This window comes from Phoxinus phoxinus, assembly GCF_949152265.1.
Source record: "Phoxinus phoxinus genome assembly, chromosome: 2".
NCBI classification, from domain to species: domain Eukaryota; kingdom Metazoa; phylum Chordata; class Actinopteri; order Cypriniformes; family Leuciscidae; genus Phoxinus; species Phoxinus phoxinus.
Genome location: NC_136877.1, coordinates 25,321,460 through 25,346,305, shown reverse-complemented (window position 1 = coordinate 25,346,305; position 24,846 = coordinate 25,321,460). Strand labels below are relative to the sequence as shown.

The 24,846-nt window shown below is 37.4% G+C and overlaps 1 protein-coding gene across 2 annotated transcripts in view; it reads left to right on the top strand.

Moving 5' to 3' along the window:
• The window catches only part of bean1 (brain expressed, associated with NEDD4, 1), a 64,518-nt gene that overhangs the window by 20,408 nt on the left and 19,264 nt on the right, over positions 1-24,846 (top strand). For both annotated transcript variants that reach the window (XM_079605132.1, XM_079605133.1), the window contains 2 exons: positions 11,307-11,507; positions 14,342-14,483. In XM_079605132.1, the coding sequence (XP_079461258.1) occupies positions 11,307-11,507; positions 14,342-14,483 (343 nt within the window). The remainder of the gene's footprint in view (positions 1-11,306; positions 11,508-14,341; positions 14,484-24,846) is intronic.

Here is a 24,846-nt window from a genome sequence, read left to right as displayed (position 1 = left end):
TGATATATGAGAGCATGAAAAAGACAATAATATGCACAATTAATTTGCACAAGAGACTATAGCAGTAATAACTCAACCGTTGCAATAATTTGCCTCACTTTATTTGTTTCTAATATTAGCTTCTTTATTTCATTATAATTGGGTACATTTTTGCAGTCTTATTAGTTTTTTATTACTGTTTTTCCTCTGTTGCTTATATAAGCCCTGTGATAATTTTCATTCCAAATATTAATTATAGCAGTATTATCCACAGTTAGAGTAAATTATCTTTATTATTTTAAGTCCAAGTGCTTGTCTGATTTTAAATGGGTTGTTGGAAAGAAGATAGCACAGAGGCTTCAAAGCATGAAAATCCTCTCTTGATTTAAAGGGAAACAAAACACCAAAGCCTGGATCAATAGCTGTTCATTGGAGCGGCCCTCTCCAGCTTTATGATAATAGATTGTGTGTTCTTGACAACACGTCTGTCCATCCTGTGACCTTGTCACTAAGGGCTCTTCCCTCTGTCTTATCTCATCAGTCCTTTGCCTGCTGTGCATCACAGATTTGAAAACATAAGAATGTTAGACATTTTACACTCCTCTCATGCCATTTCTTTCCTTAAAAGCACATTTAATCTAATTGTAAACCAATTCTACTCTGTAACACATTAGATGATCAATGAGTTATAACAACATCTTTTTTACATTGCTTTAACTCCTAAAAATAAGTTATATCATGACAACCCTTGGGAGATTGGCATATGGATATGGCAATGTTATTTGGTCTTGGTGGAAAAGATCGGCTGCTGCTGCAGTGCAAGTACTGATCATTGCTACTGCCAATACAATCACAGACATTGCTGTGAGCATGTAAGACTTGCTGCTGCTGCTGGTGCACATAACATAGACGATTTAACCCCGTAGCAGATCTATACAGGTGGAGCTGGGGAAGGTGGAGGGTTTCTGAAAGCGCGCTGCACTGCTAACCCCGGTATTTGTTTTGAATGTTGAGCTGCAGCTCATTGGACGCTGATGCAACAGCAACCAATCAGCTGTGCCATGTAGATAATGATGTGATTGCTACCGAATGAGTCAAAGACTTATCAGCCTGTGCCATCTAGAGTTTAATACCAGAACTATGTATTTAAGAAATTTTCAGCTTTTATGCAATATTCATCGCATTTTTTTAAGTCACTTTAATACAATTTAAGTTGAAATGACTTAAATATCCAAGTTGATTGTACTTAAAAAATTAAGGCAGCAACTTTTTTTTACAGTGTTGTCACGGTCAGGTGGCTGTAGAAAGCGCACGACGAAGGAGATGGTGATAGATGCAATGTCTTTAATAACAAATTCAGGAAGATAATGACCACGTTAACACAAACAATAACCGACCATGGACAGAACAGTAAAGGCAGTATAAATACACAGTAAATGAGGACACTAAACAGGAAAAGCTGACAAGACTTAAAGGGATAGTTCACTTTAAAATTAAAATTCTGTCATCATTTACTCACCCTCAAGTTGTTTCAAACCTGTATTAATTTATTTCTTCTGCTGAACACAAAGAAAGATATTTTGAAGAATGTCAGTAACCAAACAGTAGTCTGTACCCATTGACTTCCATAGTATTTTTTTTTCCTACTATGGAAGTCAATGGGTACAGACTACTGTTTGGTTACTGACATTCTTCAAAATATCTTTCTTTGTGTTCAGCAGAAGAAATAAATTAATACAGGTTTGAAACAACTTGAGGGTGAGTAAATGATGACAGAATTTAAATTTTAAAGTGAACTATCCCTTTAACTACTTAGAATAGTGACTAACGAGAATGAATACAGGCATGACAGAAACTGAACATACATGTGACAAGTGTATACAAAAATTTCCCTAAATGTGACTAATATGACAATATTAAAGAGGCTTTTTTTTTTTTTTTTTACAATTTTAGAAGCCTGGTAGACTTTTTCAATCATGGTCTGTGTTATCTGGGTCAGCTGGAGAGATTGAAGGATGTGTCAAGGCTTGCACTATCTGTCACGCCCTTCCCAGCTGGATCTCTTAGGACCCTGAAGTGGAAATGAGTAAAAGGTTATGTCAACTTTTAACGACTCTGGCAGATGGCATTTCTCATGAGGCTCAGGAGAAGCTTGTATGAGGCAAGTTTGTCTTGTACTGTAGGTGTGAAGCACATTTACAAGTGTACTTATGAGGTACTTGTCCATATATACAACATTTCATGGGGTTAGCTGCCTCCCAATTGGCATGCTGTAAGAGTAAAAGCTTTATTTGATCAGTAACTTATTTCTCAACACTTTAAAAGAATAATAATAATAATTTAAAGTATACATGCACCTCCATTTTAAAGTTTGGGGTTGGTAAGTTTTTTTTAGGGTTGGTAAGTCCTGAAAGTAGTTAAGGTGCTCACCAAGGCTGCAATTATTTTTTCAAAAACAGTAATATTTTAGCAATATTATTACAATATAAATCTTACTGACCCCAAACATTTGAATGTATTTCAGTTGTTTCAGTTTTAATGCTAAGAGCATCACACATGGATTATCACTCCGCTTTTAGATGGGTCACACTCAAACCAGACACTACATAATAAGATAAGATTCTATGTTTCCTTCTGCTTACCATTTTCCCCTCAGGTCACTTACTTCACATTTTTCTATCTTGTTATTTTTAGCCTCTAAAACCCCTGCCACTTCACATCATTGCAGAGTGTAGCAACCCAACAAGCCATATTATGACAGTTACATGTACTCTTGAGGGCCAAAGGGTCACGACAATGATATTTACAGATTTTTTTGACCAAGACATCCTGGCAGTTTCTCCTGTTGTGTTTACATGCTGCCTGTGTGTCTCTTTACACTCCAGAACAATGGTTTCACATAAAGGACTGCAGCGCCTTCTAAACTTTGTTTTGCAGTTAATTTTGTGACGTGGTGAACCACATTAGTATTGTGCCTGCAAGAATTGATGCTTTATTTTGGTGTGTATGTTATAGGTTACAGAATATAATGTATAAATATTTGCATTCGTTATACAAACAGTGGAAAAAGTCTGATAATTATTTCATACAACATTCAACATTTTAATTACAAAGTATATTACCAGAATTACAAGTTGATTTAAAAAAAAATTACATAAATTTCAGAATGTCTTATTTGGTTTGTCTTCCTTTAATTAGAGAGACAGAAAAAAAACTTGATCAAACTTTTGGACCCTCACTGTATGTACTGCATTTTTTCTTACTCTAATATTGAGCTATGGTTGGACTAATCATTTGTTTAGATTCAGCACATTTAATTTGTATAACTGTTTGTGCTCTCCTTGTTATTCATATAATATTCAGTTAGACAAACCAGGGCTTGTGTTTATTAGAATCAGCTTTCTAGAGGCTTGTGTGTATTTGTTCCTGTTGTTGTGTGTGCTGCTAGATGTGTGGGTAGGAGTGACCTTCTCTTCACACACTTTTCATCCTGGTTGCTGAGAGATCTAAATGAAGTCCTTATGTTTCTGTAAATGCTGCTGCAAGTATTTATTTATGTGGACAGTAATCACACTGAGAAGTGCTCAGATAAAATCTCACTCAATGGTTTTACTCTCCCTAATATAAAGGCCCTTACAAAACTTGGACATTGTTTGCTGGTGACCATCCTGAAATGAGACCTGAACCTATTGTCATGGTCTCTCCGTTCTTGAACTCATTTTAATTAACCAAGCAAGATTTTGTGAATCCAGTGCAAAACAAAATGGCGCAAAATGGTAAATAATGGCGGAAATACCAGTAATTTGACTAGCGCAAACCAAAATTCAAATAATCTCCTCCCAAAAATGTTACATCTAAAAAGGGAAACTCCTACAAATGCATGCAATAAGGTCAGCCACAAAAATAACCGTATCCAAGCCTTTTCAGTGCTAATTTTTCACTGCATGTCTTTAGTAAATCCTGGCAGTAGTTTTTTAACGGCAAAAGAGGGTTTGCGTGGAGCAAGCTGTTAGTAAATCTGGCCCTAGTGTAATATCCGCTATAGAGAAATCTTCTAGCTATGATACTTCATTTCTAATTTCCTGAATCGTGTTTAGCTTGTTCACATAGAGAGGTGGTAAAGTGTTAGAATTTTGTCTTATGATCTGAAATATGTGTTTGGTTGTTTTTTTGGTGTCAGTTTGAGATGATATAATGAGTCTAAATGACAGGAAAAATCTTGAACTGAGGGCTACCAAAGCAAATGTGAAGAACATACACGTATACTTACAGTACTGTACTTACATCATAATACTGTTTTATATAAACTTTTTCCACCCTCTCTCTGACCCTTCAACATTTTTCACACTGCACCGCAAAGCAGCACATAAGCAGTCCAAATGAACAGGTTATTCACACTGCCCACGTGAGCAGAACGGTGACGTGTAGCAGGAGCGTAGGTCCAGTTTCGGCACCGAGTCTATTGTTGCCTTGCATGCTGAACACCTCAGCGACATGGAAAAGCCTTTTTTTTCTGTTGCAATGTACCCTTTTATGAAGAATCAAGCATAATACTGGATTATGTAAACCGTTTATAACTGCAGTTTGGGTTTGAGTGGGTCAGAAATCGAATAATTTTAGAGCAAGCCTTTTTTAACACTCAGTTTCATTCGACTTTTCTGTAGAGAGTTTTGAAAAGTTACAGTATTTTTACAGGGAACAAAAAGAAGGAAAATTGTATTACCCTTAAGACTTGTTTTACAGTTTTTCGGAATTGCTAAAACACTAAACCTCATTCTCTGAACCAAATTCTCAATAGCCTAAAACAATTTGTCGGATAAATCTCTAACATTAAACAAGTTCAGGTAGTTAAAACACTATTTAAATAATCTCCTCCCAAAAAAATGTTACATCTGAAAAGGTAAACTCCTACAAATGCATATGCAATAAGGAGGAAGAGTATGTGTTTAAGAGGTGGTGAACAATGAGGAAGAGGATGAGGATGAGAAAGAGCAAAGGTGTGGAGAATGTTGTCAAGGCTGGATCTGGCTTAAGGGGTTTTTCCCTTTACCTGCAGAGATGACATTGTTTGTGATGTGGACAAAGTCCTCCAGCCAGACTAACATGAAGACATGAGTGACTGTAACATGCTTTTCATTTTTTTTCTGAAAAAAAAAGCCTCTGGAGCTTTTTAAGTTTTTTTACTATAACCTTTTTGGCTTTTGCAGTTGGGTCACTGTAGTTTTACAGTATGCAAGAGCTGAACATACAGGCATTCAATACTGTACAATATTCAGTATAATACTATATTTGCAGTCCATACAGTATACAACTTATTCACCTTACTACTGTAAGTTGTGATTAATATACTTTTTTTATGTAATTGCGAAATTTGTTTACTTTGTTACAATATACTTTTTTTCTGTAACTGCATGCTTTGTATTCTGCGTTCTCCATTTTTCTCTGCAGTGTCTAATGAATGGTCTGTATAGCGTTTATAATATTGATTGATGTGTGCATGATCTGAAAGCATTGTTTGATTTTGAGCACAGATAAAATGGTTTTGAGGCAATAGTTTGATCTTGCCAGAAGACCCAGAGGTTCTTTGATGTGGTTTGAAAATGTGGTTTTGTGTTTAAGATTTTGAGAAAGTGAGAGATGGTATCAAGAAATGTGTTTTAGCAATTCAGAAAAACTGTAAGCATTTACCTCAAATATTGTAGTATATTTTTGTCTGTCTTGTGAAAAAAATATATATATATTGGTTTAAGAATGCTTAGATGTATTTTATTTTATTTTTTACTACCAAAAGACAATAAAGAAGACAGTTTTAGAGTAGTATTTTCTTAGTGTCGAACTGAAAATAGGAGTGTGAGAAAGTGCCTAATGTTGAACAGAAAATGTGGGCTGCAGTTTTGGAAATATGTGGCACAAAATTGGATTGTTCCCAGTGGGAAGCATGACAAGAGCAGGAAGAGAAGTGTGTGTGTGTGTAAGTGTGTGTGTGTGTGTGTGTGTGTGTGTGTGTGTGTGTGTGTGTGTGTGTGTGTGTGTGTGTGTGTGTGTGTGTGTGTGTGTGTGTGTGTGTGTGTGTGTGTGTGTGTGTGAGTGTGTGAGAGAGAGAGAGAGAGAGAGAGAGAGAGAGAGAGAGAGAGAGAGAGAGAAAGAAAGAAAAAGAGGCTAAAGAAGAAAAAGCATAAGTTGTTGTGATTATGCAATAGAGTTGCATGTTAGTCTGCTGCGACCTTCTGCATAAAGCCATGAGTTTTTATCTTAGACAGGACAAGGATGCAAGGGCTAGAGGGAAGGACAGCAGAAGGACATGATGACTTACATAAGCCATACTACTGTGACCGGAGTGAACTGATCTCCCAAATGCAATCTCAGTCAGATTCAGCACATAATAGCACACATCTTGAGGAAGAGGACACAGCAGACATGTTAGCATACACCAGCTGGATGCCTGGAGGTTTCCATGCTGCTGTAGCCCTGGAGACGCAACCATGTGGTCTTTAGAGACCTCACTGTCAACCAGCACTGACCACCCACGGATTAGTACATAGTAATGCTAATAAATCAGATCTGAACACATAGATGAATGAGTTGAACGCAAAGTAGTGAAGTTTAACCAATGTTAATTACCCAGGAGAAAAGAAAACTAAATTCACACACTAAATTAGTTATATATTCACTTCTACAAAAATAATTGTAGAAGATAAAGAGGATCAGGTATTAGCACAGGGTTTATTTAAAGGGGTGGTAAAATACCATTTTCACAAGATGTAAAATAAATCTCTGATGTCCCCAGTGTGTGTGTGTGAAGTTTTAGCACAAAATACCCCACAGATATTTTTTATATAGCATGTTAAAGTTGTCACTTTTTGAGGGTTTGAGAAAACGCACCGTTTTGTGCCTGGCCCTTTAAATGCAAATGAGCTGCAGCAGAGGGCGGGGTTTCAAGAGCTTGTGTGTGTTAGCAGCTGCGATCACCTCACACAGACACTAAAATGACAGAAACTGTTCTGTCTTTAATGTTAAAACGGAGTCAGACAAAGATGGAGAGACTCAAGAAGAACTGACAACACATATAATGCAACAGGACGTCTCTGAATGGTTAGTTGATGAATTTATGTTGCTGATGTGGAGTTAACTATCTTCAATTAGGATATTCTGTCATGGTAATCTATAAATCGCTCGTATAGCAACTGTTGTGAGATGCACACAGAGTGACTTTATATTGCATGTGAATAGATGGATGCAAAAGTTTGAGCTGACTCACAAATGTACTCTTATACAACAACTTTTCCTCTTCTCAACATGGACTGTGTGTTCCCGGGGGCGGGGTTTATGTACATTTTAGGGTTGGTGGTGTCACTAACCCGGGAGGAATGTCGTGTAGTCCCTACCAGCGGTTTGTTGTAGTCCTTTTCTTTAAAAGCAAATATCTTCCTTTGCTTTGAACTTTGAGATGTTGTAACTTTGCAGATGTTGTTTATGCTCAAACAGCAACATTTCACACTAACTAAAGTTAGAAAAGTGAAATCATACTTTACCACCCCTTTAAGCAACACAAAACAAGATACTTAATGTGCGAGACAGTGTGCTGTGCACAAACATACCGGACAACTAAACAGAACACAGACAGGATCTTAAATACACAGTGACGATTAACTAAACGACAAACAGCTGTGATGAATGTAGTTATTGTCCATGGTGACTGATGAGTGGCGGGAAACTAGAACAAAGGGAACACGTCATGAATGGAAAAACAAACAGACTGAACATGACTGTGACAGTAGCAAATATACACTACCATTCACCACCAAGTTGGTTGGCTTGGTAATTTTTTTCAATGTTTTTATTGTTTTTATTATGCTCACCATTCACCAACGCTGCATTTATTTGATGAAAAATATAATAATATTGTAATATATATTTACGATTTAAAATAACTGTTATAATAACAGAATTTTCAGCATCTTTACTCCAGTCTTCAGTGTCACACGATCCTTCAGAAATCCTTCTAATATGATGATTTGGTGCTCAAGAAACATTTCTTATTATTATAAGTGTTTAAAACGGTGCTGCTTAACATTTTTGATACATTCTTTTAGGGTTATTTTAGGAATAGAATGTTCAAAAGATGTATAAATGTAGATGTCCATATAAACTTCCCTCATCCACATCACAAGGTGGAACGCACTTCAAAATGGCGGCAGGGATTCCCCTGAGGGGAAGTGCTTAGGGAAGTTCGCAAGTGCGTGTCTATAAGTGGACTGGAACGCACACCTGACAGCTTTGTCGGACAAAAATGGCAGATTCTGCAGATGGCGGATTATGATTGGTCAGATTGCCTGTCAATGAAACTCCATGTGAAGCGTCAATTCAGCTCCAGATATTTTATGTTCTGTTTTCTTCCCAACCCCCTCTTTTTTTCTCCGAGACAGACTTAGCTCATTCCCGTCGCTACCTTTGAGGTAAACGGACATGCTGAATTATGGAAGCAATATAACGACAGTAACAGCCAATGAACTTTATTAGAACTATTAGTGAACTTGATTACCACACTCTAGTAGCCTAATAACATGCACAGATTTCTTGTTTCGAAAGGAAAACCTTGTGCTTTTAGCTCATGAAAAAGCAATAACACATGAACTGGACATGGATGAGTTTGTAACAAAATTCTCTAAAATGAGTAGAAAGCTAATGTTGTAAATATTATAGTGACTTTTCCAAGACCTGCCCTGTTTTCCTCAAATCTAAAGTTACTAAACTGATACAAGATCTGTTGTGTGGTTAAAAAAATATAGGCTACATGTAAAAATAAAAATGTAAAAAATAACAATGGCCAAAAATCTGTAATGTTATAACAGACGTGAGAATAATTCTTAAGAAAAACAGCATTTCAGATAAAATTAATATTTTTAATTTGTAACAGTTTTCTAAATTGAGCAAAAAGCTGATGTTGTAAATGGTATAGTGATGCAAATAGTTATTTTAAAGTCGACATGAAATCAAAATTGACCCTATTACTTTGTTAGCGCATATTACTAGTCTTGAGGTGAACAATTAATCTGTGCAAGTTGATACACAGATTTTTTTTTTTTTTTGCAGTTACTAAATAGTTGCAAAATATATACAAAAAATATTACAAATGAAGAAAACACAAACAAACACAACAATAACAAACAAACAAACCTAACAATTGCTTTGCATGTATGATATTAAAGCTATATCAATAGACATGTGAGACTAAAGCATTAAATAACACCCCCCATCCCACCCCACCCGGCCCACCTTTCATCTCATATCTGGAGCCGGACCTGCTGATAGCACTGCTTCATTTATGTATTATGTTGTTTAAATAATTGTAAAGGTTTGTGAACTAATAATAATTAACCAAGTCTGATAAACAACCGTGTTTCTCACAGCACGTTTCTAAAGACTCTCATGAGCATTGAGTTGTTTTAACAACACTGCTGTATTCCACCTTCACAAAGTTTAATAACAACAGACCAACATGTTTTCTTTTCCAAATGTTTGCAATGCAGCACAGGAGTGCAATATATATCTAAAAAAAATAATTGTGAAATGTTTTTGTTTTTATATTTTAAACCCATATTACAAATTGTCCTTAAAAAGAATCAGGACCTTTATAAAGTTTAAATATATTCAGTAAAAAAAAAAAGTTATTGAGTAATAATTGCTAACAGTACTGACTGTGGTTCAAAATAGCAAATATTCAAGTGACCTCAACACCCTTTTAGTTACTCTTTCTGTTGCTCCTTGTGTGAGAAGTTTTAAATTGGTAAAAGTTTTAAATTATTGATGTCGAGGTCGTTTGATTGCCTGTGATTATTTTGTGTTGAATCTTTCTAGTATTTTGAACTACCTATGGCCTTGTTTGGTATCAGTAAGGTGTGATATTTTTCTCAATCGTTCCAGACAGAAAACTTTTTTATCAAGATATAGCTCAACCATTAAAGTTGCCCCTTTTATGCTTTTTTGAACATTGCATTTCTGCAATGTAGCTGTTTATGAATGTAAAAGGTCTGTAAAGTTTTAAAGATTAAAGTGCACGACAAATAAAGTTGTTGTCTCCGAAACTAAATAATCAATTCTAAACTGCCGAAACAAGTCATCAGCAATTTCTGTCTCACTTCCTGTTACATACTTGCGTAATAATGTGATATATTTGCATAATTCCAGCTTATGGGCTTCATTGGCTTTCCTCGAACAGTGTCTACTTTGACCCGCCCTCAAACACTGTAGTTGTAGGCTAGCTGAGGCCTGGAAGAGTTTGGTTTGTGTTGCTGCAGATTCACTTTGCATGCTCTTCAAAAGAATGAGGACCTGCGCTGGAATTGATATGGAAAACTGACGCCATCATTTTTGTTCGCATCACTGTGTATACAAGTGCTGATGAAGCCTCTGGAGCTGAAATTCAGATGGTAATGGCCGTTTCATTTCCGATGTGCTGTAAGCAGTAGACCAATCGCAACAGCCTACATCTTTTAAATCAAGAGACTAAATCTTTCGAACAAGCTTTTTTCAGATTATTTGAGAAATGAGGTGATGTGCAATGTATTGAGAAAATTTAAGTGTTTTTTTTTTTTTTTTTTTTTTTACCTTGGGCGACCTTTTGATCACAGTAAACACTTCCAAATGTTTCCTTTGGCCTTAGAATAAATATGGTTCCCATTCAAGCACTGCTGGAGATTCACTCAGATTCACTGATTTGATTTCAGTCTTGTTTGTCTCCGGGAAGGGCTGGAGGCCTCAAGCCCACAGAGTGTTAATATCATCATCTTTCCCAATAGGCTTGAATCTGACTGTGTGTGTGTGTGTGTGTGTTCTCTCTCTGGTCTGAATGCAAAGGGTGAAGGAAGTCAGAGGGGAGCTAATGGCTGGAGTTGGGCTTCTCGTGAGTTGAAATGAAAGTCTTCCACCCGCATATTTAAAAATTAAAACGGGTCAGGATTAAAAATTTAACGCTGCAGACTTGAGAATCTAATCTACTGAGGGATGAAAGTCTGGGGAGCGTTCCTGATCTGCGCTACACAGAGAGGTGTTTGAGTGTGTTTGTGTCTCAAAGAAGGGTTATTATATGGAAACTGACATAATCCCACACCATTATGATCTGTGTGGGAAAGAAGAAAATGTCTCTTTTGTGTTTTATGTAACACTTGCTACTGTAAATTATTGAAACTGCTTTAAAAACTGACCATCTGTCTGATCTTTCTCTCCTGTTTCCCTTCTTTCTTTTTCTCATGTCATCTTCCCATTTTCCTCATTCTCTCGAACCTCCACACAATCCCATCTCTGGTTCTACCATGTCCACCATTCAGCGAGCTCAAACCAGAGCAGTCATGCTCATGAGTACCCAGACTGCCAAGAAGGGGGTAATGAAGCCAGCTTGCTGGTGTCCCCTCTGGTGGTGGCTGGCATCGTCATCGGGCTGGTGCTCTTCCTCTCCTGCGTCACCATCATTGTGGGCAGTCTGCGCAAAGACAGCCGACTGCGCAACCCCCACCTGCGAGCCAGCTACGGTCAGTGACCTAACTTCATGGGCTCCATAACATATCAAAAACACCTGGTCTCACAGACAGGACTTAGATTAAGCCAGGATTAGGCCTTAGTTCAATTAGGAAATGTAAGTAGCTTTTATAAATGTGCACTATAGAAAAAAACGTTACTGGTGTACATCTTTAGACAAAACAATGGCTCTGACATATTTTAATATAGCCTATGTCAGTGCAAGTTACTTTCAGTTAAAACAGCTCAAACATGCATTGTAGTCTGGAACTAATTTAAGCCTTGTCTGTGAAACTAGTGTGTAGTTAGTACTAGGGGTGTAACAATATATCGTGCCACAATATATCGCAATACAAAAATGCAACAATACGTATCGTGGATAGTGACAATATGTATCGTGGATAGTTCACCCAAAATAGAAATTACTGTATAAGAAAAAAATCATGTTTTCAGAGTTTTAGTGTCAGTACTACATTAAACTACTATATAATGTTGATTATAATGTATAATAATGCAATGGTCAGCTTCAGAATCATGAATATTTTTATTCTGGTGTCACCATTATCCTTGAATTACAAGCACTAAGTCCAGACCTGTTCATTTAAACCCACAATGTAATATCAAAGTTAGCATTTTAATCAACAGTAAATTTTTTGTTAACCTTTTATCATATGTCTTGGGAGTATCGCAATAATATCGTATCGTGAGTTCAGTATCGTGATATATATCGAATCGTGAAATGAAGGTATCGTTACACCCCTAGTTAGTACTGTGTTGTTGCATTAGTATTTGTGTGACATGCATGACAAGTTGGTTTGTCATACTATTTTGTTAATGTTATTCTGAAAATTTGAAACCTAAGCATCCCCTCAATGCCTTTTTTTTTTTTTTTGGGTTCAATGATGCCAGCCGAAAGCCTGTCCTTGTAGCTCTACTGAGTCTATCAGTTAGCCTTACCCATTAGTTAGTGATATGGCCAGCAAGACCTTCTTTCTAATTTATTTGGCATTGACTGTATTATAAACTGCAGCATTTTGAAGGTTTAGGTATACAGTACTTTGGACTTTACTGTCCTAGCAGAGAAATCACTGGTGTATTTCATCATGTTCCATGGGAATATTCTGGTTTATATATATATTTTTTTTACTAAAATCTAACAAACTTACTGTATGTTGTTGTGTTTCTGTGCTATCTTTCTTTTTTTAATGTCACAGTTATTGTTTTATCTTATGCAGTGACATTTTCACTATTATGTTCAGTGTTATATCATGAAAATTGTTGATTTTTTTATCTTGATTGAGTTAATTGTACTATGAAAAGCTTTAACTATTGTTTTATAATCATTTTAGTCTGATCTTTCCAATTTACATTACTGCAGTTTGTTTTGTGATCGTGTCACAATGTAATGCATACTTTGTTAATCCAGGCGATTATTGATAGATAAGGCACCTAGAATAAATTGGACACATACAATAAAACACATTTACATTCTCATTGCTGTTCAACGATTACAAATGCTGGTGTCTGTACCTATAATCCTATTATGTAGCAGTGTGTTTTATGCAGAGGTATACATTTTTTTAGACAAAATATTTTAGATTGGACATCTGTATGTTCCTTTACCGTGATGTCTTTATGTGTAGCAGACCTTTAAGGGTTAATTCACCCAGAGAAAAAAAATAATAACTCATGTTGTTCCAAACCCGTAAGACTTTGTAGTGCAAATGAAGATCTTGTTGATGAAATCTGGGAGCTTTCGACTTTATTCAACAATTTATTCTCTTCAGTGTCAGTCTCTGACGCTATTCACATTGTAAACACAGTGCATTGCTTCCGCGTTCTACGTCAGAACACCGGCTCAGTATTGGCCGGCTCTTATGTCAGCGCCACACGCATGCATCATTGTGCTCACGTGAACAGCGTAAGAGACTACATGAGTAATTAATTAGTAATTAATGACAGAATTTTCATTTTTGGGTGAACTAACACTTTAGAGAAAATGGTTTAATTTCATAACCACATTTTTATGCACATTACATTGTCACTGGTAGTGCAATGTTTTAAAGGGGTAGTTCACCAAAAAATTAAAATTCTGTAGTCGCCTTCAATGCCGTTCCAAACCCATATTCGAAACACAAATGAAGATGTTATTAATTAAATCTGAGAGATTTCTGTCCCTCCATTAAAAGTCTTCACAACCAAGACGTTGATTGTTCAAAAAGTGCATAAAGAGATAATGGTTTAATCCCAGTATTCTGAAGAGACCAGATCGCTTTATATGATACACAGATTTAATTTAGGAATTCAAAATGGAAGCTTGAATGTGCTTGTGTGATGTGAGAACATATATCTTTTGTTCTTAAGCATCAATCAACTATGTTTGAGCTTCCACTATATTTGATGTGTTGAATGTGCATGTTTTAAACCATATATATGTGAATAAAAGCTAAAAATTAAATCTGTTTATCACATAAAGTGATGATTTCGTTTTAGAAGCCTTGGGTTAAACCACAAAGCAGCAAAGTTTTGGTGGAATAGATTTTCAATGAGGTACCAAAATATCTCAGGTTTCATTAAAAACTATGTTTATTTTTGTCATATCATTTGTGTTGTAAAGATGATCAAATGCGTTTTGGGTTTTGAACGGCATGAGTAAATGGTGGAGAGGTGAGACAATGATTAAAATTTTGGGGTGAACTATCCCTTTAAGAGTATGACAATATTGGTTTTGGCAATATATAACTTACAAAAAAAATTTGCAATGTATGAAAGTCTCACTAAAATTCTCAAACTTATAATATAAGAAACAGAAATTTCACATGTTTTGTTGTTGTTGTTGTTTCTACAGCTCCAGATGGCCTCTCATATGGTGGCTCCATTGGAGAGCTGAGGTCCACTTGTGTTGAGGACTTTCCCCCTGCTTTTGACTTTGACTCCTATGTGGAGACACTGTCTCAAGTCAACGTCATGTACCCAGATTCCCCACCTCAGTGAGTAACATTTTACCTCTGGATTGATAGGGTACAACATAAAGGCTCCATGGGGTACAAGGCTCCTTTGATTTGATTTTTCTCCACAAAAACGCTTTTCAAGATGAACGTGGATTTTTGGCTGATCCTTGACACGAGCGCGGGCAGCATTGCAAAGTTGATTCTGCACCACTTTGATCTAATATTTGATGTTTTTTTTATTGTAGATTCAAGTAGCAAATGAGAATTACTAAAATTATTGCATACATTTTTAGACAAAGGTCTTGTTAATGATTTTCTGTTTTGTTCAAGCTAATTAGAGTAACAGTTATTGTACAATATTGGAATAATATGTAAAAGTATGGTATTTGGGGTAAAAGGCGCCCCTGCTGTTGGGGATAAACGCACAGTAATTAACATGATAATAAACAGCTGACTGACTTTTCCATTTGTTGACATGCCGTTGTTACATTTAGATGGTAGAAATCATTAGGTTGGCTGAGATAATCACCATATTTATAATGAAACCATTTAAAAATATGATATTAATCATATCATTTGTTAATATTGTAAATCTAAATTAAATTATTATGGGATCTATTTCAATGCTTTCAGAATATTTACATTTTAAAATAGTTTTATGTATTTTTTAAATATATTTTAACATATTTGAATGACAGTATATTTACTGAACAAAAATGAATTTAAAATAGTGCAAACTTTGCTAAAGTGATTGTTTTAAACAAGTATCAACTTAGACATTATTAAAAACATATTATTTAGCTAAAGTATTGTATAAATAATGTGTTTAGCCCCATGCTGGTGAGCCTTTTACCTCGTGTGTGTGGTAAAAGGCCCACCTTGCCACTTCATACGTTTATACGATTTTTAAACAAAATAAACCACTTTTATGATTTGTTTACACACAAAATATGTTGCTCATATTTTTTTTCTGCAATCATGCACTATGAGAATAGTGGGAAGCAATTTTTTCTTAAGGTTTGCCTTTATCCCCATTTTACCCTATTGTATATACAGTGGAAGGTAGAGGAGGTAGCGTGTGCATGTGTAATCAGTAATGAGATCACTTTTATCGGCTGTGGCAGAGAAGGCACACTGCCTCTTTGATGGATTCCATTCCGCCGTCCTTTCCACAGTCTTTAAAGGCTTTAGCATAGCATGGGCTGATAACTAAGCTAAAAGCCAGTTTGAGAAGATGAAGATAGAAATGGTCCACCAAAATTTGCCATATTTCATTTCACTTGAAGTATAAAGCCTGGCCGCACCAAGCCGACTTCAAAGAACTAGCGGCAACGAATACCGATTGTGTTGTTGCCTCTCGTCGGCTGCGTCTGGACCAAAAAGTTGCGCCTGAACACACAGCACAGACTACAGCCGACCGCATGTGTTCTGCGCCTGCGTGTAAGGAATTAACTATAATATCAACAGGTATCAATAGTCTATATTCGTCATTCAAAAGGAGAAACCGAAACAAGGATATACAAGATATTTGAAACCTAAACAAAGCCGCATTACCATTTTGCTTACCATTTTGAATATCAGTTATTTTAATAACTTGAGCGACTCGTGTTGTTATGAAAATATTCACGTTTTGGAATGCTCGGGTATGATAACATAACATTAGATCAGCCTTCTGTCTGTGTTGTCTGGACTTACTTGCTCTCTTTCATCACTTTCGCTTCAATTCGCTAAACTGAACACCCAATCAGAGTTCCCCTCTCGCCGACGGCCCTGATGCCGATTCAACATGCTGAATTGGGCAAACTGCCACTACTTGAACCCAACGAGAGACGACGTGTGGAACACACCACAATAACTATAGCCCGACAGACACTCTTGCCGAGCCTTAGATTTCACCCACCTTACCGAATACAGACATTCAGTCTTTTAAATTGTCTGTTTGAAAAAAATGAAACCCGTTCTAGGTAAAGGAGTTGTGAAGTCTGGAAAAAATAGAATTGCTCTGTGTTGATACAATCCCTCCTCTTTAGGGGCATGTGTTGGCTAAAACTAGAGTCTGTGTTATTTTTCATTTTTTGTATTGCTTGAAAGTTTAGCGATTAATGAGAAATGGTCAAAAAAAGAAAAAGAGTTTGCAATAACCAGATGGGTAGTTGTATTCACTCTTCTCAGCTCTCAGTCCTTTTCCTTTCTCTGTTCAGAAGGTTCTCTCATCCTGTTAGGAAGGTTGGACACCTTCAACTTTCAGCCTTCAGCCTATTCTCCTAACAAGCAGGGATTGCTGATAAATGCCATGGCTTTGCACTGAAAAAGGCTTGGTGTGTTTGATCTAAATGGCAGCTTGTCTAATTGGCATCTTCAAAGAATCTGTCAGTTCCCTTCCTTGCCATTTAGCCTGCCTGCCTTCACACAGCGACCCATAGAAAACTCTTCTCAGGTAGGGGAGCCCTTCACAGAGGGATGTTTCAGAGTGAGAAAGGTTTTATTGTTTAGCAGATCATTTCAATACAATGACTTTAGGTTGGATGCAAAAACTTGTTTTTTTGAGTAGCTCCAACGAGTAGTGGCCTTTGCTGTTTTTAGCATTTGTTTCTCATAAGAGCTCCACGAAAGCAATTTGATTGTGTTAAGGAACCTCACTAATACATTACAAAAATCAATGCTAAAACATTATCTGAGGCGCTACATTTCACAATGATTATGACCTCAGTGGAATCTATACATCCTGAAATCATCTGTATCATGTAACTAATCTATGAGTCTATAAATTATATTATTTTATTTTAAGAAACTATAGACTCCAAAACAATTATAACTTTTTGGGGGATAGGATATACAGTACATTCTGGTGTTTTTGTGATGTCGTAACAGTAGTGTACAATTCAAAATCACGATGAACATATTGGGAAAATTCTAAAATTGTCTAAATCGTTTTGTAGTATATAAGTGGCTATATCTTCTGATGAAGCAGTAATGTATTCCTTAATGAAGTCAGTGATGTTAAAACTCAAATGACTTTTTTTAAGGTCATTGCACAAACCGTCACCTTTAGCCTACTCAACCAAATAGACTTATTAAAATATTCTGTTGGCTTGCATTCAAATTGTATTTCTAGTATAGTGTCGATGATGATCGACCAATGAAAAATCCTGAGAGGTATGATAGTGGAGAGTAAAAGTAAGAGAAAAATTAAGCAACCAAATCATGGCACTCAGAACAGACCAGAACAATATACTATAATTTGCTGTAGGTTAAGTACCTGGTGTTTCAGTTGTTGTTGTTTTTTTTTTATATTTGGGGGCAAAAGGCACCTTTATCTTTACGCCACATTAGGAAAGAAAAAAAAAACAGGTGCCTGACCCATGCGTATATCCACTGACCTACAAAATGATTGGACCGAGAGACTCCCAGATATGAAATGAATGAGAGTGTGTGCTCTTGACAGCACACACTGCACACTGGCAGTTTTTAGTAGATGGGAAATCAAGAAATGTGCATTTCTACACCCACATGCATCTAACAAGCCAAAACAAACCTTTAATTTGAGTTGTTGTTTTTTTTCTGGAAAGTGCAATATGTTTGTCATTCATTTATGCACTTGACTTGAGAAAAAATTATAATTGCGTTCAGATGTCAGGAGTGGACTTCAAGTCCACTTTTCAGTTTTTATGAGACACTTCATCAAAATAGTGTTAAGTTTGTGTGAAAATAGCTGAGCAAATGTAAAGGTGATTGATATCACATCTCAATATCATGACAGCGTGGGACGTTCTTCAAGAACATGGAATTCGAATATATTTGAACTGGATATTTATAAAGTGAACCAAGGTGAAGACTTAGCTCATGAATATTAAGTTACATGGCTGGACAGTCTTGGAGGATTACCTGGCAATGTCAACATGAGCCAATTATAATTCATGACCTTAATGATGTCATAACCAGCTCATCTTTCCCTTTAATCCCCATTTAAATGCATTCCAGCGCCACTACCTGAAGAATATATTGAACCTTATCGAATGGATTGTGTGTAAATGTTTCCCTGCTCTTAACCGTGGTGTGCTGCTGTCAAAGATGTTGACTCAACCTGACTGAAGTGAAGGTTGACTTGTGACTTCATGCAGAACAATCACTTCGGATTGACCTGACTGTTGAGTCTACTCTACTCTCAAAGTGACTTTGTCTAGTTAGGTTATTTATCACTCCTGTAGTTATTCTTTCTCAGTGCCGAAGTGCTTCCTCAGTTGCATCAGATGCCTAAATTGTTAAGCATTTGGCTGTCTGTTTTGTGCTTGTGTGTGCGTATATGAGAAAGGTTTAGTTAGGGTCATGCTTGTGCTCAACTTGCCTGCCCTTCATGGCTTGTTTCACAAAGTGCCAATGGTATTTACATCTCTATGACAGTTCCATTAGGCTGGCAGAGCCCTCTGGTAAAGCTCTGTGAAGGGGCTTTTTAACAGGGTGAAATTACCTCTCCACAAGAGCAAGAGCTACCTGAAAGAGCAGGGCCTCCTCCTATTAAAAAGTAAATTATGACTGATATAGAATATTAGTGCTGGCCTGGAGGCCTATTAAGAATTACTGAATGGTGTGTAATTCTATTTGGGAGAGATATCCGACCCTCAGTCCAGATACTAAATTTAATTAGAGCCAGGCGGTCCATACCCGCACACCTCTGTTGAGATGATGTGGCAAGATGATGAAAGATTACCATTACACACTCTTGACCACATTTTATTCTACAGTGAAAAGTCTGCATCTAATGCAGTTATTTTTATGGAAAGAAACTTATTACAATTAGTGCGGGTCCTCCAATCTGATTGGCTGAGCTGTGTTTCAAGAGTGCTTAGGGCTGTGCAACAATTAACCGCATCCAAAATAAATGTTTGTGTTTACATAATATATGTGTGTACATTTTTCTTAAACATGCATGTGTGTGTATTCATATATATACAACATAATTATAATATACACAGTACACACATAAATTATGTAAACACAAACTTTCATTTTGGATGCGATTAATTGCGATTAATCGTTGCACAGCCCTAGTGCTGATATTTTATTTGTCTGTGTTTACACATTCCAGATAGACTGTCAGGCTGTGTTAAGCCCAAAGTATATTTTGGCAGTCCGTCTGCGTGCGGCCCAGTTGTGCGCCTGAGGGACTTGAGCACTTGAAAACAAAATCCGCTAGATAGTGTGCGCGCGCCAAACACGTCTTTCTGCGCACATGGCCAAGGGAGTGTACTTTGAAATACTTGTACGCTCGACTGTGCGCAAGTCGAAGCGGAATGCGGAAAATGAAGTATACCCGGGTCTTTAGTGATGGGGATTTTTCACTGACTCTTTCTGCAGGCTACATCTATGCGCCAGTAGGTGGCAATGTGTGACCTTTCGAGACAATCATTGAATCATTCATTCAGCTGATTCGTTCAACAACGGCTGTGTCCTAGTAAGGCTGCACATCTCAGCTGTCACGTCAGTGCTGAAGGTCATCTCAATTTGAAGGATCTTTGGAAGCCAGCTTTCGTTTCGTGTCCTTCAGTCAGCTCATTCTGAAGGATACATCAAGTGCATCCTTCGCGTCCTTCAATCACCCACAATCCCTTGCACACATTCCAATTCATGAAAAAGAAGTGACGGAAAACGAATCCGCACTGAGCTTGTTTGAGTTCATTATGACAAAAATAATGTTTTCTGAAATGAAGGCATAGCCTACACGTTATCTTTTGTTTTTTTTGGAAATTATTAACTGAACACTAAACTGCCAATAGTTTAAGCCACTGGGAGACCACAGCAGTTGTCATTCACTATATTAACTGGCTTTTTATTAATTCAATACAAAAGTATTTTTCCCAAAATTAAGTTTTTATAGTATTTTCGTACCATGACATTGGGGGCAGGAACATGTGTGATGTTCCATGCGCACTTGCTAGACCGTCTCATTCTAGCGTTCAATGCTGAGGAGGAGTCTAGCCTAAGAAGCCTCAAAAGGACTTGTATAGGAGAATCATTCAGGAACAAAATTGGGTGAGTGATTGAATCATTCATTCAACCGATTATTTCAACAGCATTGATTCATTTAGGATCGAAACAAGTCCTCATTTGGAACTATTTTAGTTGATGCAGCCGGAACCGGCAGCATTGTGTCTAAAATGTAATTTACAATTTAAGTAATTTAAAAGGTAGTTTATTTAACTTACACAATTCATCATACTTATAGTGATAATCATGCTTTTGGTCTGATGTGTCTGAATGATGAGCATAGATGTGTTATTGTGTGATATTGCTTTACTTAAAAATATATATATATTTTTTTTTTTGCTTCTTTCATTGTAGACCTTAATTCCAGGGTTCTATGTTTTACTGTTATACGGTTATATAGTATCTGTGAATTTAAAGCGTTTGAGAGGGGAGGTCTTACAGATGCTAAGGCACCGAAGCCGAACGGATCTCTCCATCACTGCCTGCCTCTCTACTAGCCTTCATTCATCTGTGCCAGAAATGAGTGGGTGCAGAATCACTCTTCAGATCAGAGGAGATGAGCCTCCAGTCACATCATAATGTGCATTTATCACCACTGGCACATTGCAGCCTGCCCTTTCAGCCACTGTTACAAACTCAGGCCTCTCTGTCTTCACAGTTAAAGCAAAATGGCTACAAAAAAATATGTGCTTAGAGGAAGACAAATGTTTATTTTCGTGTGTGTACGTGGACTGGCATAGGACCATTACGCTGTGTTGGAACTGGGCTACCCAGGCATTTCCACATGCCACGTTTGGGAACATGCCAGTTTATTCTACATGCACATATGTGGACTCTAACATGGAGTCCACCGCTATGCTGTTCTTTGATGTCTTCAGGACTTTGGAAAGAGGAGCTATTAGCACAGTGGGGCTGACAGGGAGGGGCTGTGGCATGTGACTCACGCCAGGGCTGCCATGGCCACAGATGGCACCTGGGAACTTAGTGCTCAGGGCATGTATATGAGCTGCTCACCTGTGGAGCCCGTGAAGTGCCACTTCCGTAGAGCAGAAGAAAACTAGGCAGATCCCAGAAACACACACACACACATTGCTCCAAAATATCCACCAGAAGTGTGTGTGTGTGCGTGCGTGCGTGTATTTTTGAGCAACGGATAGTGCATGAAGTGTGTGTTTAGAATAATACGAAAAAATATATAAATTAAATAATATATATATAAATTTTTTTTCTTTTTTTTTCTCCATTTTAATATAAATACAATGTTTATTAAAGGTGCTCTAAGCGATGTCACGCATTTTTTAGGCCAAACATTTTTTTGTCACATACAGCAAATATCTCCTCACTATCCGCTAGCTGTCTGTCTCCTGAACACACTCTAAAAAAACGCGGTCTCTGTAGACACCCCAGGCTCCACAAACTGCAACAAAAACAAACTGGACTAACCCGCACCACAACATAACAAACAGTGTTCCAGCCAATAACCGACAAGAAGGATTTGGGGGTGGGGTTTGGGTTGTTAGTGCGCGGATGAGGAGGAGGGAGGGTCTAGCTAGCCTCCGTTTTGTTTGGCAATAGTTCGAACGTCAACAAGAAGTGACGTCACCCAGGATCGCTTAGAGAACCTTTAATACATAAAAATGTTATTTATATTAAATTATAAATGTTAATAAATATTTAGAGGGGTTATATGTCGAATTCCTAAACCCTTGTTATTAGTGACACTGGTGGCTGTTAAGTGAACTAGAGCCAGTTCTCACATTCGTGTACACATAATGTACAAGAGACTGAAATAACTCATTCTAATTTCTGATTGGCTGGTAGCTGGCATTTAACTCTGTATAACTCGAGACAGATGTTATGAACTCGGCAGAGAACTTCCCTCCGTTTGCCTGCGCCTCGTCCATTAATTGTATAGCGGGACAACTTATCCCTTACTCCTCAGCGTGAGAAATACAAGGTGTGGCGTGTGAACGAGTTTAAATGCGTGAGACTTGAGAGCCCTGTGGCTATGCGAGACTAAAGTTTGAATTCATACATTTTCTTAGCATGATACATTTACATTACAGTACAGAATGGCTATCCTGAACTTTGTATAAACATTCATTTCACGTGTCATAGAATGGAAGAGAGGCCCTCGGGAGGACCCATAAACGGCGCATCCTTTTGATTTTCTCGGCGAAACCGGCCCGAGTCCTTCACATAAAAATCAGTCTGTAGGCATTTGTCACGTCTTGTTTTGGTTCCTGTTTCATGTCAGTCATGTTTCATGTCTTGACATGTGATTCCCTTGCCCTCATGTGATCCTGTCATGTGCTTCCCTAGTCTTTTGTGTGTCAAGTAGTCATTGGTTAATTGTCTAAATCATGTTCACAGGTGTGTCTCGTTTAGTCATTAGTAGTCTGTATTCAAGCCCTCATGTTTGCCGTCTTTGTCAAGTATTATTTCCCTGTAATCACTGTTGGTAAGTGCCATGTCCATGTCCATGTCCATGTCCATGTCCATGTCCATGTCCATGTCCATGTCCATGTCCATGTCCATGTCCATGTCCATGTCCATGTCCATGTCCATGTCCATGTCCATGTCCATGTCCATGTCCATGTCCATGTCCATGTCCATGCACTCGGGTTCTACAACTTGTCTCCAGTGGATCACCTGTTATAGCATTCATGGACAATAGGCAGTCAGGAAAGGTCTTGATATTTAAGTTTTGTTACATGCTGTTCACACATTGGCAATAAAAAAGCAATTAATACATACATTTTTACATACAGCCCATTTATAGTCCGTTTATTGATATATTTATGTTGTATTTTAATATTTTATATAATTTTTATATACAAATGTATTTAAAGTTTGGGTGTGGAATGATCCTATATTAAAGACCTCTGCAGGTGTTTTTCATCATGTTCTCTGGGGAACTGTCTGCATTAGACCAAGGTGGAAAAACAACTGATGCTCATATTTGTTCCAGAGAAGAACAATAGTCTGTTTAAAAACACATTAAAGAAAACACGGGCTGTTTATTATTTTAGGAAATGGATAGATGAGATGAGAGACACAGTTATTGCTGGGCTGTGACATTTGCATAGCCTGATTAATAAATTATTGTCAGTTGAGGTTACACCTCAGTATGTGTGTGTGGAGGAGTCCCTGAGGAGCCGGGCTCCTTAACAAGGGTGTGGTGCAAAACATTTCTCGCCCTGTTGGCCTTTGCTGAAGAGAGCGAACCACCTTATGTAACACAGAAGGATATAGATAGCCCAGAAAGACCTTTGCGCTATACCTTATTATCATACAGAAAAAAAGCCAAATTAGTTTTCCTGTGATTCATCGCAGTGCAGGCTTCGACATTTGGAATGTGCTTTTATCTTGATAGCACCTCACACACACACACACACACACCTGCACATGGAGGATTCTCAATCAGAGTTATTATTTATGGATGAGGAGTAGGGGAACACACTGCTGAGGGTAACCAGGGTAACAACAGATGTCTTATTCACATTGATTATAGGTTACACAGCAGGTGTTGTGAACCTTTAAATGAGCACAACTGTATCAGGCTATGGAGTATAGGTCTACGTGGAAATTAAAGTTCAAACCTGAACCTGGTCCAAAATGAACCTTCTTACCTGACCAGATTTGACCTGTCAGAATCTGTCTTTCTAATTCCTTTTTTTTTTTTTTTTTTTTATATCTGTTTTCTAAATGCTTGTTTTTGAACTTTAACAATAAGTTTAAACTTTTGGACCTTGTAATTTTTCATTAAAATAGCACAGCTTGATCTTCCGTTGTATGTAACAAAACAAAGTGTTGTGTTTTACAAAACAAAGTAAAACTAAAATAAAATAAAAATAATATTATAAATATTAAATAATAAACAACTATTTTTAATAAAACAATTAATTATATACTTATTACAAACACCAATCTGAGCTAAGTAACAAACCCTACCCAAACACCCTATTTGGCATAAGGTTATAACATTTTTTTTAAATATGATGAAGAGATTATTTAATGGTGTGGCGAGCAGGACGAGGTCAAGGGCCATGGGAGGACAGCGCGAGGCTGGTGGCGGGATTATAATGAGTGACACCTGCGCGGATGCACCGGTCTCGGATCTCTCACGGAGGAGCGGAAGCATAAAAGGTGAAGGGACGACTGCTGGCCACACAAAACAGAAACACAACATAAAATCAACCCTGTTCCTCTCTCGATATCCACTGTCGTTGCTCCTCCTTTTATGCTTCCGCTCCTCCGCTCATTATAATCACGCCACCTGCCTCGTGCCGTCCTCCCACGGCCCTCGACCTCGTCCTGCTCGCCACAAATGGTAACTCTGCTTGTTCCTGGAGTTGCATGATAAAGGTTTAACAATAATGAAACTCTTTAGTTTAATTTTCCTTGTTTTCGGTTT